This window comes from Taurulus bubalis (genome assembly GCF_910589615.1).
Source record: "Taurulus bubalis genome assembly, chromosome: 4".
NCBI lineage: Eukaryota > Metazoa > Chordata > Actinopteri > Perciformes > Cottidae > Taurulus > Taurulus bubalis.
The window spans coordinates 16,501,153-16,518,654 of record NC_136592.1 but is presented as its reverse complement, the minus strand read 5'-3'; the positions used below and the strand labels follow the sequence as shown (position 1 = coordinate 16,518,654).

General features: G+C 39.9%; 3 protein-coding genes across 4 annotated transcripts; 2 read left to right on the top strand and 1 right to left on the bottom strand.

The window, feature by feature from the left end:
- Positions 1-2,848: 2,848 nt before the first annotated feature.
- Positions 2,849-5,084, bottom strand: cmc2 (C-x(9)-C motif containing 2). 2 transcript variants are annotated; one of them, XM_079216753.1, is made up of 5 exons: positions 4,884-5,084; positions 4,490-4,624; positions 3,983-4,099; positions 3,822-3,893; positions 2,849-3,696 (listed from the first exon to the last, which is right to left on the bottom strand). In XM_079216753.1, exons 3-5 carry the CDS (start codon positions 4,061-4,063, stop codon positions 3,613-3,615), a joined length of 237 nt encoding a protein of 78 aa, XP_079072879.1. In that variant the 5' UTR covers positions 4,064-4,099; positions 4,490-4,624; positions 4,884-5,084; the 3' UTR covers positions 2,849-3,612. The 2 variants fall into 2 exon arrangements, with proteins under 2 accessions (XP_079072879.1, XP_079072878.1); XM_079216752.1 differs by lacking the exon at positions 4,490-4,624.
- Positions 5,085-6,403: 1,319 nt separating this feature from the next.
- cenpn (centromere protein N) lies at positions 6,404-9,590 on the top strand (the record flags this gene model as incomplete). The annotated part of the gene is made up of 10 exons (XM_079217194.1): positions 6,404-6,574; positions 6,831-6,876; positions 6,975-7,034; positions 7,329-7,402; positions 7,537-7,710; positions 7,804-7,905; positions 8,492-8,546; positions 8,690-8,799; positions 8,974-9,097; positions 9,425-9,590. 10 exons carry the CDS (start codon positions 6,404-6,406, stop codon positions 9,544-9,546), a joined length of 1,038 nt encoding a protein of 345 aa, XP_079073320.1. The 3' UTR covers positions 9,547-9,590.
- A 4,708-nt stretch (positions 9,591-14,298) lies between these two features.
- Positions 14,299-16,366, top strand: atmin (ATM interactor; the record flags this gene model as incomplete). Its single annotated transcript, XM_079216637.1, has 2 exons — positions 14,299-14,498; positions 14,596-16,366. Exons 1-2 carry the CDS (start codon positions 14,305-14,307, stop codon positions 16,364-16,366), a joined length of 1,965 nt encoding a protein of 654 aa, XP_079072763.1. The 5' UTR covers positions 14,299-14,304.
- Positions 16,367-17,502: the final 1,136 nt, after the last annotated feature.

Below are 17,502 nucleotides of genomic sequence, written 5' to 3'. Positions count from 1 at the left end.
TGTCCATTCTTAATCAAATGGCATTTTGGGTTGAGTACAGAATTACGTAAGAGGATTCAACTAAGGTTTGACACTTATAATATGGAAGGATTAATCATGTATTTTATCTCGTATAGTTTCGGCTACATATAGTAGCTGCACATGCAGTACTGTGGTGTTTCATATATGTTTAACATGGCTTCTAGTTATCAATGCAGATAGTTATTGTGTGATCATCATGTTGATATTACCTGACAGTTATTTCTTAGTTGTGATTATTATTATTATTATTTTTACAGTACTCAAAAGTGATAATTGCTTGGTCCTCAAGTTATCCACATTGTGACTACACTATTTATTAGTGTTCTATATTGTGCAAATGCAACAGTCCAGTCATGTAGCTGGAGACGACTTTGTCCTTATCTGCATGTGATGAGTCAAGATTTCAAGAAATTGTGTACTGCAATGTGCATTATATGTAGGGATCTATTTTTTTTACCCAAAAAAATGTAGGTCTGTGAAAATTGTTTTGTAAAAATCAGAAGACATTTGTCAATTTTTGCAGTGGTACACATGCAGCACAGAATAATATATAATGTAGACTCTCATGTGTTACTAATTGCATGTAACATACTGTACATATAAATGTGTTGCCTGCCTCAATACCAGGGTGTGCTTTGTATAAACATTGTAAGTATTGTTAGAAATGGTGCAGTGTATTTTTGTATTTATTAGAGATAACTGTTTGGATGTGCAGTGCCACGTGGTTTCCTTTGCTCCAGAAGCCTCTGGCTCTCAATCACTCTTTCTAAATTATCCCATAAAAACTTTGATAGATAAAATGGGTAATTTATACCTATATAATTTAAAAACCCAAATGTGTAAACAGTACTGTCACTTAAATGTTTACCTTTTTTATCTGACATTTTCAGATGTTGTAAATTATCAAAGCCATGTCAGATAATTTAACATATAATATTGTATTTTACTGAGCTTTAGAAGTTGAACAGATGATCAATGAAATGTTCGTTATTGTATTTACGAATTGACCATTTCAAGCATATTGGATCATTAATGCCCCATCGGGTTGTTTAATGATTATTTATTTTTTGGCTGCAAGGAATGGTTGCAATGGTTTGATTAAGTATGTATGACATTAAGTCATTGAATACTTAAAAAACAAACATTCACTTAACAAGTTTATGAAAAATAAGATAATTTCTGGTTGCATTTTTGTGCACTTGACGTTGCCATTTATCCTAACTTGCCAGATAATCATCGAAAGAAACTAACATGCAGTTTGGTGACCAAAGAGTATATATAGGTTTAAATCATTTCTCAGTAGTTGTTGGGATTTTTATTTTTTACAAGAGGGAACCCACATTTGCTTGTTCAACTATATTCCTTTTCTGTTGGTAAATAACACTTAATGCAGAAGAAGAGGTGAGAAAGACCTCTCTAATGTGGCCACAGAATCGCTGATCCTTCGCTGATCCTTTAACACATGGATCTTTATGTATTTATTCATTTTATTTAGTAGTGTAAAATATTCAAATTATTTTCAGTGTGTCATCTGAGATATAAAATGTTGTTTTTTTAACTTGTTTTTACCTTAATTTCTGGAATACGCATTGAATCCAAAATCCCACCTGAGCATGTTTGAAGTGTAAGTAAATAGGTTACAAAAAACAAGAACTACTGATATTTGCTCCATTATTTATTGCAAATGACTGTGGTTTTGACAGGTTTCTGTGTTTTGTCTTTTATAACCACAATATTGTGTGTTGTCTTGTGTATGCGTGTTTCATAATTCATGATTTTTCCCACATTGTCTCAAAGCACACCTTGTTGTGCCTTACAATTTAAATATGTCAAAGACTGATCCACACATTGTGATGGGTAGAGTGAGCTGCTTCAATAAAGAAAACATGCTTTCACCATTTGTTTTTGACTTAACGTTTCACTATCTGGGCGTCTGTCGTTACATTTATATTAATTTCCAGTCTAACCTTACCCAACATGACTTTGATTTAGAAGAGTGAGGTCACATACCGAGCCCCTACGATACCTCTTAGGAATAATTATCAAGCAAATATTCACAAAAATAATTCTATCAATAAAATGCATGTTCATAGTCTGTCTCTGAATGTGATACTGATTATTCACATAAATAACTTGTTTTCTGGTAATATATGTCTCTTACCTCAGTTGCCTCAGAGGTACTTTATGTGTTGGTTGTGAGGAAGTAAGAGTCCTTCACCAATTGATACAACAGGTCTGCGACAATCAATTGTTGGTATTGTAGCCTACTCTAAAATAGCAACAAAACTTTTTGGAAACAATACCTAATAATGTAGGAAGAGGGTCCAAGCTTAAAGATCCAACTACTAAGGATGTTGAGCCCTCAACAGTCTCCTGGTATTCACTTAGTAATTGGAGATGGCTCAGGTGTCATTTCATGACCTAAATGTGAACTTTCAGTCACGTGAATGTCTCGATCATTGACCAAGATCGAGGAGGCAATCCTTAGACGAAGAGGGGTCATGTGACTAGTAAACAAGTACATTTGTATAGTGCCAACTTACCGCCACACTTTTCATATAGAGCAGGTTTATCCCATACTCGATTTCCAGAGACTAAACACTCTCCCATGAGCGAGCAGTGCAACTACTTCACATGTGACCACAGGATCCCGTTTAGACAACATGACACCTATATCAGCTCCAGTTGCTGAATAAAGACCATTCGATGAAGTAGAAATCTCTAAAATATTAACTGGACTTGTGACCTTAGATTTATTTTTACACCATGATCAGCGCTTACTTTTAGGACCTTATCCAGACTTGCAGATACCAATTGATCGTTTGTTTTTTACAAAAATGAGACATTACATCAAAAGGATGGGTTTTTTTTAGACTTACTGATTATTTTACTTTATTAAAAAGCAATTTAATACAATTCCCCATTCAAATAAACTTCCAAACATAAATGAGTGTGTTCAATATGCATGTCCATGGGTGTATGTGTACTTTGAGAGTGAAACACAGCCTCTGGCCTTCCTGTTTTGGGTCTTTTTTTACATGCATCTCTGATACCCTGAAATTGACTCTCCCTGTTCCATGAATAAAACCACTACCAGAATATTCCTGGTGTGTCCTGCCAACATAAATAATGTTTAATGAAAAGATTCTGCCAGCAGCTACACTTATCTCTTTTGATGACTGCAAGACTGGCGTACTGCAGAGGGTGAATAAATGATGATCCCCAACAGCAATCTTTGATCCAATGTATTAGATGCTGTTGTTTTTATGTAATCCTAAAAGGTTCTCGTAACACTGCAAGTTTTAGTCCTTGCAGGTGATAAAAGGAGGACTCACGTAGCAGTAAGCTATGCATCTTAACCATAGTGGTAATTGACCTCAACATTTAAAGTACTTGTACTACTAACAGACCAGGCCACTTGAGATCTTTCAATGCTAATACAATTCACACTGCTTTGAATTCACGACACAGAAGTCCTAACCATTCCTCTGTCTTGACATAACAACACCAGAGGAGGCATGTTACACCGTGTCATTCTTAATTCAATGTTCCATTGTCTGATTAGTGGCATAGTTGCAGTAAAATTGTCCTTCAGAGCTGCTCCTTGGGCGGTCTTTTCAGCCTCTGTCTCATCTCTTGTGCATGCTGCTTGCTGCGCTCCCGCTTTTCCAGTCTCTGTTGAATAGTGAAGAAACAAGGAAATTGAAAAAATATATATTTTGAAAAGAAAACCAAAGTTCAAAAGTCAGAGACATTGTTGCAAGCCATTCATAAAGTGCAAAAAACAACAACTGACACACCTCTTTCTTTAGGCAGTGACGCATATCGCGGTCCATATCGTTACACGTTCCAAAGAACTTCATGACATTGTGCTGCAAGAGAGATGAAACAAGGTTTACATTGCTTTGTCCTTTGTGTATATGAAGAACGCAGCAACACAATTATTTAGAGCGTGACATACCTCCGTGTGGCACTGCATCAGGCGAGTTATGAATTCATTACACTCAGCTGTGTGGAGGTGAGGTGACAGGTCAGGGTGCATGCTGAGTTAAGGGTTTACTGAACCACTGCGGCAATACTGAAAATATACAAACGAGAAGAGCACCGATTGAGGGGGATTGAGTTGACAGTTACTGTTGAATATTACTTGAAGAGGTGTTATTTGGTGGCAACATATTCAGAAGTTTTCCTGTGCTGGTCTTTTCCGTTACATTGGAATATGCAGAACATATTGAGGCTGCAACAAATCGTTATTTTTATAATTTTTTATTTATCTTCACAATTTCTTCAAATTGCTTGTTTTGCCTGGCTATTAGTCCAAAATCCCAACAATGATATAACAACAAAGAAAAGAAGCATATATTCTCAGATCTGGACCAGAGTTTTTTTTTTTATAAAAAATTGTTTTAAAACAGTTAATGAATTGATTGGTTGACTGTTTTTCCTCAGCGCTGCTTTATATACACACCATGTCAACTGAGCATTGCTACACTTAGGCAAAGGACATGTTTCCTAAAGGATACTCATGCCTCCCCATCCCTCTCCTTCCTGAGCTGTCATTGAGACGATAGGGATTGTTTTTTTTTCTCCGGTGGACACTTACCTGCAAACACAGAGAGGCAGCATGAGAGGAAGAGTATACAACAGTGTGAAAATCCAATGTTACCTGCATTCACCTTGAACCCTCTGGAATAATGGAAACACGACAGTCTTCACGAGAAGACACTGGGACCATGAGGTTGTGACCATTGTTTTGACACGGATTAATACTGTCAAGTTGCTCAAAACCGAGCGAAACGTGCAGTCAATCTACTAGTTCACAATACGCCATCTGATAACAGTGTGCACTGTGAAGCCCTTACCAGTTGAAAGGTTATGTCATTTGGGAAGTTTTTCAGCAAGCCTCGGTCAAACGTCACGTTAGCTAGCGGACTGCTACGATGACGCTCGTTTACAACACAGCAGGTTCAATTCATGTAACTGAAGAACTACGATTTCATCGACGTCCCTGTAGAATAACGACGCAGGTTACTATAACTCCTCAACAATTTAGACTAAATCTGCTGGCCTTGTACTGACATGAATGTAACCTACAATAGCAGCAGGAACCAACAGGACACGCTGCCTGCTTTCGTAAGTGTTTGGCGAAGTGAGTGACAGAGGTAAACAGCGAATCACCATCCGCCTTTTTACTTATCCACCAATGGCGGGGCAGTTGATGACGGAAGTTTACGGAAGACGCAAGATAGTTCCTCGTAACGTACTTCTGGTTTTGCTTATGGATACGCTTAACTTTAGACTCTTGTTACAATCGTTCAGTGCTGTTGTGACCACTTTACACAGTGTGCATCTTGTCTTATTTTGTTCAAAGGCCATATAATGGCCGATGTCAGTTATGGACAGTAATACTTGATTTGCATGATTCCACTATATGCTGCTTTTGCGTCTCAAGAGCTTTTGAGATATGATACGGCAGCAGTGTTTCAGTCCTTTGGACAAAGGGTCCAGTGTGACCTTACTTACTTAACCTAATGGAATTCATGGTGACTGGAGTGTGTGGATCCTGTGAACATCAGAGACAAAGAAAAGCAGCAGTAATATTTTAAATGTATCTTGACAATGGTTACATATAAAGGGAAGGATATATTCTCAACTACTTTAATTTATTATATAGTTCCTATTTACGTTTTATTGCGATTGATACAGAAAAGTAGTGTCCCCTCGAAACTTCTTACATGGTTTAATTCAAAATAATAATACAAAATATTTGAATGTTTTACAAGAAAGGTTACTGAAAGTCAAAAAAGTGAAAACCGATTTGTGCATCAGGCCTGTGTTTTTCCTCCTTTCCTGTCCCATTCAGACTTCCATTCCATGTCACAATCCCTCAGATTTATCTCGTCACCTTTTGGAGGGGAGCCGACCCCAAGTTGTGGAACTACTTACCTAACTCTATATAAAGTAGTTAAAATTAGCTCCATCTCGACCAGCTATAGCAGTACAATGCTTTCATACATTCGTTTTAACAATCTTGTGACATAGGGGAAATGTTGCTGAATAAACGTATATTATAGCCTAGATTCACTTACAATACATTTGTACTATAAGTAGGATTTGAAAGGCATGCATTTTATAGTAGTAAATACCTTTAAATGATTGTAGTATCAGCAGCGACAGAGGTAGTACCACTCCAACGCAACAGAGGGCGCTAAAGGCAGCGTCAGAGTTTATGCCAACATCTGATTGGTCTATTTCGTGTGCGCTCTTCTGTCGGCGGTTTGTTTGGATCGTGCTCTTGCTGCTTCCGTGCAAACTGGACGCGGTTTAATTTAAATCCTCCAATACAACTGCGAAGCTAGACATCATAACTCCCGGGGTTGGAATGGACGACTCTACGAAACGTTTACTGCAGCGACTCATAAAGCGGATACCGGCTCAAATGCTCAGAACAACGCTGGACAAGTGGGGCCGTCTGACCGGGGATCAGCAGAAATCCATGGATTTTACTCAGTCAAAATGGGCGTTAACGGAAAAGATGCTGGCAGTTTGCGAGGTAAACGGCGTCTTACCTGAAGTATGGCTTGTTGTAGTCAATAAAATACAGTGTGAAGACGCTAAATGACAGCATGTTTCTTATTTAAAATGCTTCCTTAAGTAGGCCGTGAAATCCATTGTTGTACATGACGTTTAATGTAACTTCACTGGAGATTAACAGACGCTCCTCAATACTTTGCAATAGCTATCAATGTGTATTTAGCTAGCATCTGGGTTTCTTCTGCTTTTAAACATTGTTATTTGATACGTTTCAGGAAAACGAGTTGACAATCAAACACCTCACAGAGCTCGAGATGATATGTAAGTCATGTGAAATGATCTGCTCATTTGGGCAAGACTAATAACTTTAACCATGCCATGCCAATCAATAACGCTTCTCGTGTCCCATTGTCTCTTAGCTATAATCGACAATCCAAACAAGGGGATGTGGTATGCCTTCCAGCTCATGGACCCTCAAGGTATGTTAAAATACTTGGACCATGGGCAGCTGAACACTGCTGCTGGTGGTGGGATCAGGGTTTTCTTTCTTTCTGATTGAACGTTTGGTAACTTCAATCAGTCAAATATCCTGCTGGCGTCTGATCATCATGTTTTCTTCTTTTTACAGTTTTAAAATAAGGTTAACATTGTTGCACTTCGTATGGTCTTGTCACAATCTGTTTGTTCCTGGTAATTGCAAACTGTCATGAGAAAGTTGAGTTTACTATTGCTTATTATTGCTTATTGTCCCTTTTCATGTCTCTTTTTTCCAGATGATGCTAACTCTGTAGAGCTGACGCAGTTCAAGGAACAATTTAAATCCCACCTCAGAGAGCTTGTGATACATGTAAGCCATCCTCCCCACCCCCACACACACACACACGTTATAAATGATATAGTTGCATCATTGATACACATTGTTTGGGCTCCTCTGTGTTTAACATCCGGTATTAAAAGTATACTTTTGACATTGCATTCAAGGTATCTGTCAAAATAAAGAAGGACACAGATGACGCTGTATGGATTCGTATTGCATGGGGAGACACCTTCTCTCGACCCAACCACCTGAAACCAACATATGTCGTTCACTATCTCCAAAGCCCATATGTCTTTGTGACCAGCCTGACTTCAAAGCAAAAGCCCCTGTTATCCCAGGTGAAGATTGAGTTTCATGTTCAATCCATGACATTGTTTGTACAGTTGCCAGGTCGCCGTTTTTTCATTTTAAGTATGTGATGTACTTTGCAGGCCTTGGTTCTGTCCACCAGATATCAAGCTATCAAGGATGCTAACCTTAGTGGACGGAAACTCACAGCCATTAGGGACCTTCTGATGAGGAAATATCAACAGGTAGGCTGTTTCTAACTACAACCACCATACAATGCTCTGTATGCCTTGTCTCACCCACTTAATCAAAGATTGCTGATCGGCATCGAAGTGTTCATAATTGTCCTCGTACTGAACTCTGCCATCATTTATCGAAGATTTTCTGATTTTGAAGTAAACTTATCGTTATAATCTTATTGACTTCAATGTCCACATGTTGAGGAAAAATGTAAGTTGCCAGGTTCACCCTTTTATGAAGTATAACTATACTTACATATTTACATTTTTGTAGTAGAAGCTTGATTTGTTCACAAAGTTTACAATGTCATCCCTGTTGGACATTAAATATGAGTCAAAGGTGTTATATATAAACCTAAATCATGTTGCCAAACTACTTTCTGGTTCAGGATTGCACATGCAAAAAATATTTGATTACATAATGTCACAGTTCGTGTCTCTGGATCCACTGAACAAAGAGGAACTCTGAGCCTAACTTATTTTAACCCATAAGAGTTTTATTATAAAAAGCCCAACTGTTGACGATAGTTTACAAAAAGATTGATCTGATGATTTATATTGATGAATTTTGTTTTTACTTTTTGTTTTCCAGGTGTTTCCCACCAAGTATCCAAGTCCTCTTCCAGAAAATAATCAAACTATCTCAAGTATATTATATATAATATTTTGTATATGATCACACATAGTGAAACATTGCTTGTTTTTACCCTAATGTATTTGGCCTTCATGTGTTCCTCTGGAAGAACTCTGCATTGTGATTCTGCATATTTGGCTTTCGTCCTCTTTACAGACCCGCACATAGAAGAAGAACAAGCTGAGCCTGCAGCCAACAGACTTCAGATGGCCTGTGAGGCCTTTGGTGGTGGGACGTTACCTCAACTACAGTCGGCAGTTTACAAGGTATCCAGAGGCATGCTTGTGTTTTGATAATACTGAGTCTCAGCCTTTTAGTTTTAACAGTTGGGTATCAAAGCCAAAGAGCATAAGTTGCTATATCAGTTCAAAGATAATAATAAAAAAAGGTCAGTATCACTCTGTGCTGTGATCATCTTATGTTTTGTGTTCTTTCCTCAGCTGGAGACAAAATTCAGAGACAACTCTAACAAGACCATGACAGAGCGGGAGGAACCCTTCAGATGTGTTGTCAAATTTGCAAGCACTAACCTTCTGGAGTCACTCAGACACTGTGCATCTGCAGGTATCAATAATATCAAAAACAGGGAAGCAATATTTTGTGTTTCCTGGCATTCCCATAAATGACCACCGGAGGGCGCACACACACACACACACACATATTCACATATTCACTCTACACTAGAGGAAATATCCCCTCTGTAATGCTCTTATGTAATTATCCATCATGAATATGCCAGTCAGTGCATTTAAAGTGTTTTACCCTACTGTCCCTGTATTTTTTTGTGTGTGACATTTTTAACCATGCCAACCAAATCATAAACACTTGTAATTTTTATTTTGAAGTGTGTTCTACTAATTTTAAGGTTTGCTTTTTTAATGTATTTTACAGGAATTGCCTCCACCCCTGTCACACCTCTGCTCTCGTGTATTCCCCAAAAAGGAAGAAATTATTTTGTTATCACAGACAACGGCCCTGGTCCCTCCTCACAAATGCGCCAACCACAGAACTGATGGCAGACCTGCCCTTGATTTAAAGGATTCACAGTGTGGCACCGCCATGTCTAGTCCACCCATGGTTTGCTTTTATCATTTAATTCCATTCCTTGTTCAAGACCATGCCTATGTGCTTACAATTGCAAACCTGTTATTAGTTGGCAATAGATAACTGACATTTTATTATCTTTTGTTAGTGTTTAGTTGTCAGAATGTTACTTCCATGAAATGTTTTATTTGGACAAATTGAATATATAAACAATATTTTTAGTATTATTGTGTGTCTTCATGTAATTTCATCCCCCACACTCGTCATATTATATATATATATATATATATATATATATATATATATATATATATATATATATATATATATAGGTTTTGACTATCTTTCAACAGCTATAGTGTTACAAAAATGTGTTGTGGAGTGTTGGCTTTGTATAAAAGTCTGCTAGAAGTGAACTTTAGTAAACCAGCTTTTCAAGTTGGCATTTGCATTGCTCGTTTCAGGGTTAATTTAAACACTGGTTTGTGCGCAAACCATTTGAAGAACAGATGCACATTTTACAAGTCTGTCTTAAAACAATACTCCGATGCCCATACATACATTTAAAGAGTTTATGGTTTCTCCTGTCAATACTGCCAGTGAAGTGATCCCTTCCCAACACCACTGTACAGTCCAGTCTACTTTAAAATGTATTTGTAGAATTCAGCCCAAGCTAATATGAGACTTCAGCAGTCAGTTAGCCAAATAAAATGGGTATCTTTCAGAAATTTAGTCTTTGTAGTGCAATAGTCCTTCTTTTCCACCCACTATGACCCCTGCATGGGCTATCCAGTCAATATGTGAATGTGATACCACACAAAAGAGGAAACGCACAATAAAAACGTTTTACCATAAATTTACATTTAAAAGAAAATGTCATATATTAAAAAAGTTGGGCACTTTGTGGTGTTCAAGCTATATAATGGCGATACAGTTTCTAAATTACTCCTGGCATCTCTGTAACTATTTCTTATTACTTTGAGGCATAACTAATATGTCTGTGACTAGCAAATATTGACTAATAATTTAAGCTCAGGTAGTGTTAGTCAGGCTCTTTTTATAACTCTTCAGTTCCTCTTTTAGAGCTTCGCTATGGAATAGATAAACTGGATCCAGTTTATTACTTGTTTTGTCATCAGCTACAGCCCATAATAGCCTGTGTATCAGTTTTCACAATTAAAGCCTAGGTGTGAGATGAAACTCTTCAGTAAGAAGAAATGTGTTGTGTTTAACGTAAACAATTAAATAAAAAATACTCCAGACACAAATACTCCACATGCACATCTTTATTAGGAAAGCAGCTAAATTAGAGACTAAACGGAAGTACAACGTTATTATTATTATTAGTAGTAGTATAACGCTTTAAAAAGGTACTCAAGACACATTACATGGCAAAGAAATAAACAATAAAAGCAATAACATTATAAAAATGATACCGGATATGACGTACACTCAGCTGTTCCAATTTCCCAGCCCTCTTGGCGAAGCAGCCTTTCAGACAAAGCTGAGGGACATAATCTCCATGTCATTCAATGCTGCTACTGGGGTTCTCCACCAAACACAAATTGGACTGTCAACATAGAAACATGGCTGCCTCTGCGACGAGCAAGGCACACAACAGAGACAGCGCAACTACTGGCAGTCCAATATGTCACGAAGAGCTTCTGTCGCAGTCTCGGGACATAATCAAACCCACCATCACGGAGCTGACCAAAGAAGCGAGGACGAACATCCTCTGCACCGTGGAAGGATGTGGCAAGATACTCCCCAACACACCTGCGTTGAACATGCATCTCGTTAAATCCCACAGAATAAAGGTAAACGCCTACTAAACCTGGTTCATGCTCATATAATTCATGCTTTTCCCGTAACTGCGATGCTAACTTGGCTAACTAGTTAATTATCATGAAAAAATAAACTCGAAAACGCAAGTCATCCATAACAATTTCGTTTTAGCTAACGTCACACGCACGGGTGCTGCTGAACAAACGCGTTGTTATGTTTAACGTTTGATAAAAGTTAGTGTTTTTTTTCTGCGAGGAGCTCCGTGACGTACGTTTGCTGTTATCGAGCTAGCTGCATCGTGACTAGCTAACGTAATCAATGAACGCCAACGATCTGTATCGCACGTGATGATTGGGATGCACGTGATCATCATTTTGTTTTCTCGGCAAGAGCTCCACTCTTTCATTCGCCTTGTGAACTGTTTGTAGCCGAGGACGGGAACGTGAGCAGTTTCTGATCCTAGCTGTGCAAATTGATGAGTTAATTCTGTGTTTGGCTCTAAAGTAATGGTAAGGGCCTCTTCACCTATTTGGAATACGACCACGCCATCACGATGGAGAGTCTGACTCTAACAGGCAGTCTACTACCAATACTGAACAGTCAGCAAAGAGGAGGGAGGCACAGCGTTTGGACCAAAGTTTACTTTTGACCCTGGGTCTTCTGTCCTCACTGGGACTGGGCTTTTCGTGGGAGGCAGGAATGCACTGTTTCCCCTCCATGAATGAAGTCCTTTGCTGGGAAAGGCTGCCTTTTGTCCTGCAACAGACTACGTTCTTTGTTTAAAATAGGTGAATTTAAGAATTTTAATTAGGTCTTCGAAGTAGTTCATGTAGCGCAGCTTGATGAGTGTTAAAAGGCCCGGTCAGGGGTTCGACTACATAAACTACAGGTACAATCAGCTGTATTTTAAAGTTTGAGTCTGTCATGATCTAAATGTAACTTTGATGGTCTGTTTAGTTGCTGTTCATTAATCCTTGTAGACCTACTAAATGACATGTCTATTACTTTAAGAGTAACGGCAGATATCCAATCCTGTATTTTGATTTTTCATTGCCCAACTGCACTTGCATCCCAGATTGTACCTTTTTTAATTGAAGACAGAAAAGGAAGGGAGCAGCATATTATTTTTAATTTACAGCTATGTAAAAGAGATGTCCGCTGCGGTAATGATATCCTGTTTGACATGATGACAGAGTTCTTAATTGCTGAAAAAGCTCACTCTGTATGCTTTCTCTGCATTATTCATAAAGTCTGACTACAAGCATGTTGCGTGTTCTTGGGCACCATATGTGTTTTTAATACATCTGCTTCACTGGATCAATGCACAGCATTAATGTATTATATCACTCACAACCTGGTTCTGATTGGTTGTGAAGACTTAGGCATTCTATTTGACGAAGTTGAATTCACTCATCTCAGTTCAGACTCCTCGTAAGTTTAAAATAACTGTTTAGGGCTTTCAGTGATCTTTCTCTATATATCACTGTATAGCTCTATATATTATATCACTGTATAACTATATATTATATCACTGTATAACTATATCACTGACCTCAGCACCAGGAGAGGCAGAATTAGACTGTTACTCTGATTACTGTATTGAACGGTATCCCAGAAAAAGGAAATAACCTCGTCAATGTCCACTTAAAAGGCTGTGGACTGAACCTGGTGGGGCGAGGACCGTGCATCTTGAGTTGCTCCTTCTTTTGAGCCACAGCCAGCTACTTACTGGTGACGAATAATGTCTTGACATGACTCAGGCTTCAGCCTACGACCAGATGATGTCACTAGAGCCAACTTCAAGCAAATTGTCTGTTTAAGCTAACCCCTTATGATAAACCAGAGGGTGTTTGTCAGCTTTAGCTGTTCTGCTCCCTCTAGTGCTCCAGCAGATGGAGGTGGCCACTGGAAGGCTACAGTATTAATGACTGTTATGGAGGGTGATGGGTTGTCTGTTTTCACCATTCAACGTACATTCAGCACAGGTGCTGTTACTACATTAAGTATTAAGTATTAAGTATTAAGTATGCTGTCCATTAACTTTAAAGGTTCTATATGGGATTCCGTATTGAGCACCTTTTTAAATATACAGCGTGCTGCTTTAGCAAGTCTGCCTCAGGACTACAAGAGAAGCAGTGGTCTAGCAAACTGTTATATCCCATGTGCTGCCAAGCAAGCTCATTAATTAGTTTTTCAGTCATGTAAAGCAGAGCCTAGAAATATGGTTTCTGGAATAAGGTAACATTTTTAATACACTATCATATTTACCCACTGAATAACGATAGTAAGGAAATGTACAACCATCAATTTATTTTCAAGAGTCATAGTGACATTTGAATGGAAACTGGGATAAAAAAGACAACATGTTGTAGTTGTTCAGCATAGTTGACATTGAATGCCTTTTACAGCAGTCGGTGTAAAAAATGTTGTGGGTCAAGTAAAATCTCAGTTCAGCTTGCATCTTGGAAAGTCCGACCGGTTTTCCGGCCTTTCTCGACTTGGTGATCTAGGAATTTGCAGTATTCTTTAACACTTACTGTAAGCCATTACAGCTTAGGAATGGTATGATGTAAACAACCAAAAATGCTAATTTTTCTCTGCTTTGTCCTCTCTCTCTTTTGTCTTTCGCTGGTATTGTCACCCTCAGGATGGTATTGTGAATCCTACAGTCAGAAAGGACATGAAGGGCTCCCAGAAGCTTTACTGCTGTCCCATTGAGGGTTGTCCCAGGGGGCCAAACAGACCCTTCTCCCAGTTTTCCCTGGTTAAACAAGTAAGCTTTTCCTCCAATGATATGCAATCTTATCCATGTGATCAATGAAATATAAGTATGAGGTCTCGGTTCTGTGGCATAGCTCCTAATGAATAACTCGGCACCAAATATGTTTCAAATTGTATGCAATATATTTTGTGGTCTTTGATCTATTTCATTGTAGCACTTCATGAAGATGCATGCAGAGAAAAAACACAAGTGCTTCAAGTGCAACAATGGCTACAGCACAGAGTGGGACCTAAAGAGACACATTGAAGACTGTGGGAAGACCTACCACTGCACATGTGGCTGCCCCTATGCTAGTAGGGCTGCTCTACTCTCGCATATCTACAGGACAGGTCACGAGATTCCTACAGAACACAGGCATGTACCTGCATAGCCCCAAGTCTTGAAACTTGGCTTTAGGTTGGCTAAACATTAATTTGTCTGTCTTTCTCTGTCTGTTTTGTTTCTTTTCCAGAATTCCTCCAGTAAAAAAGCGAAAGATGGAGAAATTGTTAAGTGGTCCTGAAAAGGTCAAGACCAATGAGTCAACCTTTCAGATCATGCCTGCTACTAAAGAGCTGACAGAGACTGTGCTCCCTTCTGACACAACTGTTCATATCCCAGACTCAGTGAATCAGAACTCCAACCCCCGTAAGAGCCTCCAAAAGTTGCTACTCCCAAAACCCAAGATGGCTTTGGTCAGTGTTCCTGTGATGCAGCTGGCCCACTTGCCTGTCCTCCTTCCATCTACAGAAACAGGGACTTTGAGGTCTGTAGTGCTGGCTGTGGACAGCCAAGGCTCCGTCAGCACCCTTCACCTCCTGCCACATGGAGCTGTGGTACCCCAACTTGATGCTAAAAGTTTATGTTTCAAGGAGAGCATGCCTACGTCACGCTCTAGCCTGGGGCCCATTAGCACTGGGGTGCAGGTCAGTCTGGACCCTGTCAGCACAGATGACTTGGCCAGCATGGTAGAACAACGGGGAAGAAGCACCTCCACCAACATTCAGACAGACAAATCGTACTTGTCAAAAATGCCCCCCGGAATGGGGGTTGGGGAGGGAATGGGGTTGTGCTCAGTGGGCGAGTCCTCAGTGTCGTCTTGCTCCCAAACGGACATAAGCGTGAGTTCCCAAGTCCTCCTGCCAGTCAGTGTTGAAACCCAGACATTCTCTTCCTGGGCAAAAGCCACATCCTCTATTGGAGCTCAGACAGAGAGCCAGTGCATGGGTCAACTTCCTTGTTCCTCTTCGTCTGTACCCCCATACAAAACCAGGCAGACACAGACATATGTTGCCCTGCCACAATCAGATGATAAGGCTCAGCAACAGGCTATCCTGTGCTCTGACCTATTCGGCAGTGACTCCCTCAGTGTCTCCACTCAGACCGCTCTGGACATAAATGACACTCTCACCGGAAGCAGTATATATGAGGACTCAAAGTCAGCTGGTGGTATGTGTTTTGGGGTGCAGACAGATGAGCTCAACTCAAACAACATGGCAGATAATCAAACCCAAACAATGACCTTGTTAAATGACCTGGAAAACATTCTGTCTGACAGCATGTCAGGCCACCAGGTGCTAACAGTGGCATCTGAAGGCTGTGGGTCAGTTCTAGGATCTGTTCAGGAGCAACACAATGGCATTGACTTTGACTTTGAAGAGTTTCTCAATGCTGTGCACATCCAGACACAGACAGAGGAGAGTGAGCTGGGAGGACTGGGTGGTGACATGCCGCTGGAGTCCCTGGACATCCAGACCCAGACAGACTTCCTTTTGATGGATGAACTGGACCAAAGTGAGGGACCAAGTCGAACCCAAGCCAGCGTCCTGGAGCTATTTGATACTCAAACTCAGACTGACCTAAATTTCCTGCTGAACGCCGGAAGCCACATGCCCCTGAGCAGCATTCTACGACATTCAAGCTTTTCTATGAGCACAGAGTCTTCGGATACAGAAACACAGACAGATCTCCCTTTATTTGCCACAGGTCTCTCTGCTCAGACTCCTGTGAGTCAGGGTGAGCATGCCAGACTGCTGAACAGCACAGAGACACAGACTGTGACCAGCCAGGCAGAGGGCCTGGGTCACCTCTTCCTAACGAGCAACGAAACACAGACTGTCATGGATGATTTCTTGTCAGCAGACCTGGCGTGGAATATGGAGTCCCATTTCAGCTCTGTGGAAACCCAGACATGTGAGGAACTTTGTGCTCTCCTTCAGCACCCGGAGAAACCCAACAGCTGAGGCCCTCTTAGTGAATATGCCTTAGCTTTTGCAGTACAGGTTTCTTTCTCATGGTCCTGTAAGAGGAATCGGTCAACACTGTCCTCCAGCGGACCGCAGTCTTAGCAGTAAGAGGTCTGCGAAAATGTCTTTGAACATTCCACTGGAGACATCATGTCCAGAGCCTTTCCAGGTACTTATCCCGACAGCTCGGCTGCACTTTATTTGCTCAATGGGCATGATTCATCAGCTCTTGTGAAAGTTTACATATTTATTTGCACATAAAGTAACATTGTATTTGTATCTTGTCTGAAATGCCAGTTTCCTTTTTAATATTTCAGTGTATAACCACGATAACTGGTTCTGACTGTTTTGGGCTGACTCAAAAATGACTCAACATTTCTTCAATGTAAGATCTGCACTTAAAAGGGATGACATGTTTAGCTGTGTGTCTTGTCAAGAAAATGCTTATACATGTGTTGGTCTGTATGACAGCTCTCATATATGCATATTCTGCATGAAAACAATGTAATCTCAGCTGTACAACAAATAACTGTGTACATTTAGTTTACGTATATGTTTGGAAATGTGCATGAAGCATTCATTTGGTCAGCAGAACAGAAACATAATAGCTTGTGCATCTAATGGCTGTCTTGTTGATGTTGCCTTGTCAGCGGCAGCAAGACTATAAACTCTCATAACATCCTGCAAGCTTTGCTGCCAGTGGAAAACTTGACCAGGGAAATACTATCGGCTTTGTTTTCCAAAATAGAACCCCATAAAGCCTTTAACAGTGAACAAGACTTTGCCGGATTAGGATGCGTTAGGATGTGTCTCTGAAACGTAGCGTTACTCATACAGATGTGGCACAAGTAAAAATGTATTGTTTGTCTTGTCATTGAAATGTGATTGTGAAGTTTGATGTTGCGTAAAACACTTTTGTGTGTGTCTGTGCCTCTATAGCTAAGCAGTCAGTTCAAATCAGTAAGACTACGCTGTAATTGTGTTTGACTTATTCATTAGCTGGGTGTAAGTGTAGACAGTCACATACTCTGTGCTGAGGATCCAGTAATGTTACTGTACAGAAACACATAGTGGATTAGAGCAAGGAGTAGCACAGAACCATCGTATGCATTCACCACCTTATTTTGACTGAA

Excerpts from the sequence above, each read along its gene's own strand:
- cmc2 (XM_079216753.1), bottom strand. The coding sequence starts at position 4,063 with ATGCACCCTGACCTGTCACCTCACCTCCACACAGCTGAGTGTAATGAA. Across the intron at positions 3,894-3,982 it reads TGATGCAGTGCCACACGGAG|CACAATGTCATGAAGTTCTT; the intron begins GTATGTCACGCT and ends TCTCTCTTGCAG. Across the intron at positions 3,697-3,821 it reads GTCACTGCCTAAAGAAAGAG|AGACTGGAAAAGCGGGAGCG; the intron begins GTGTGTCAGTTG and ends ACTATTCAACAG.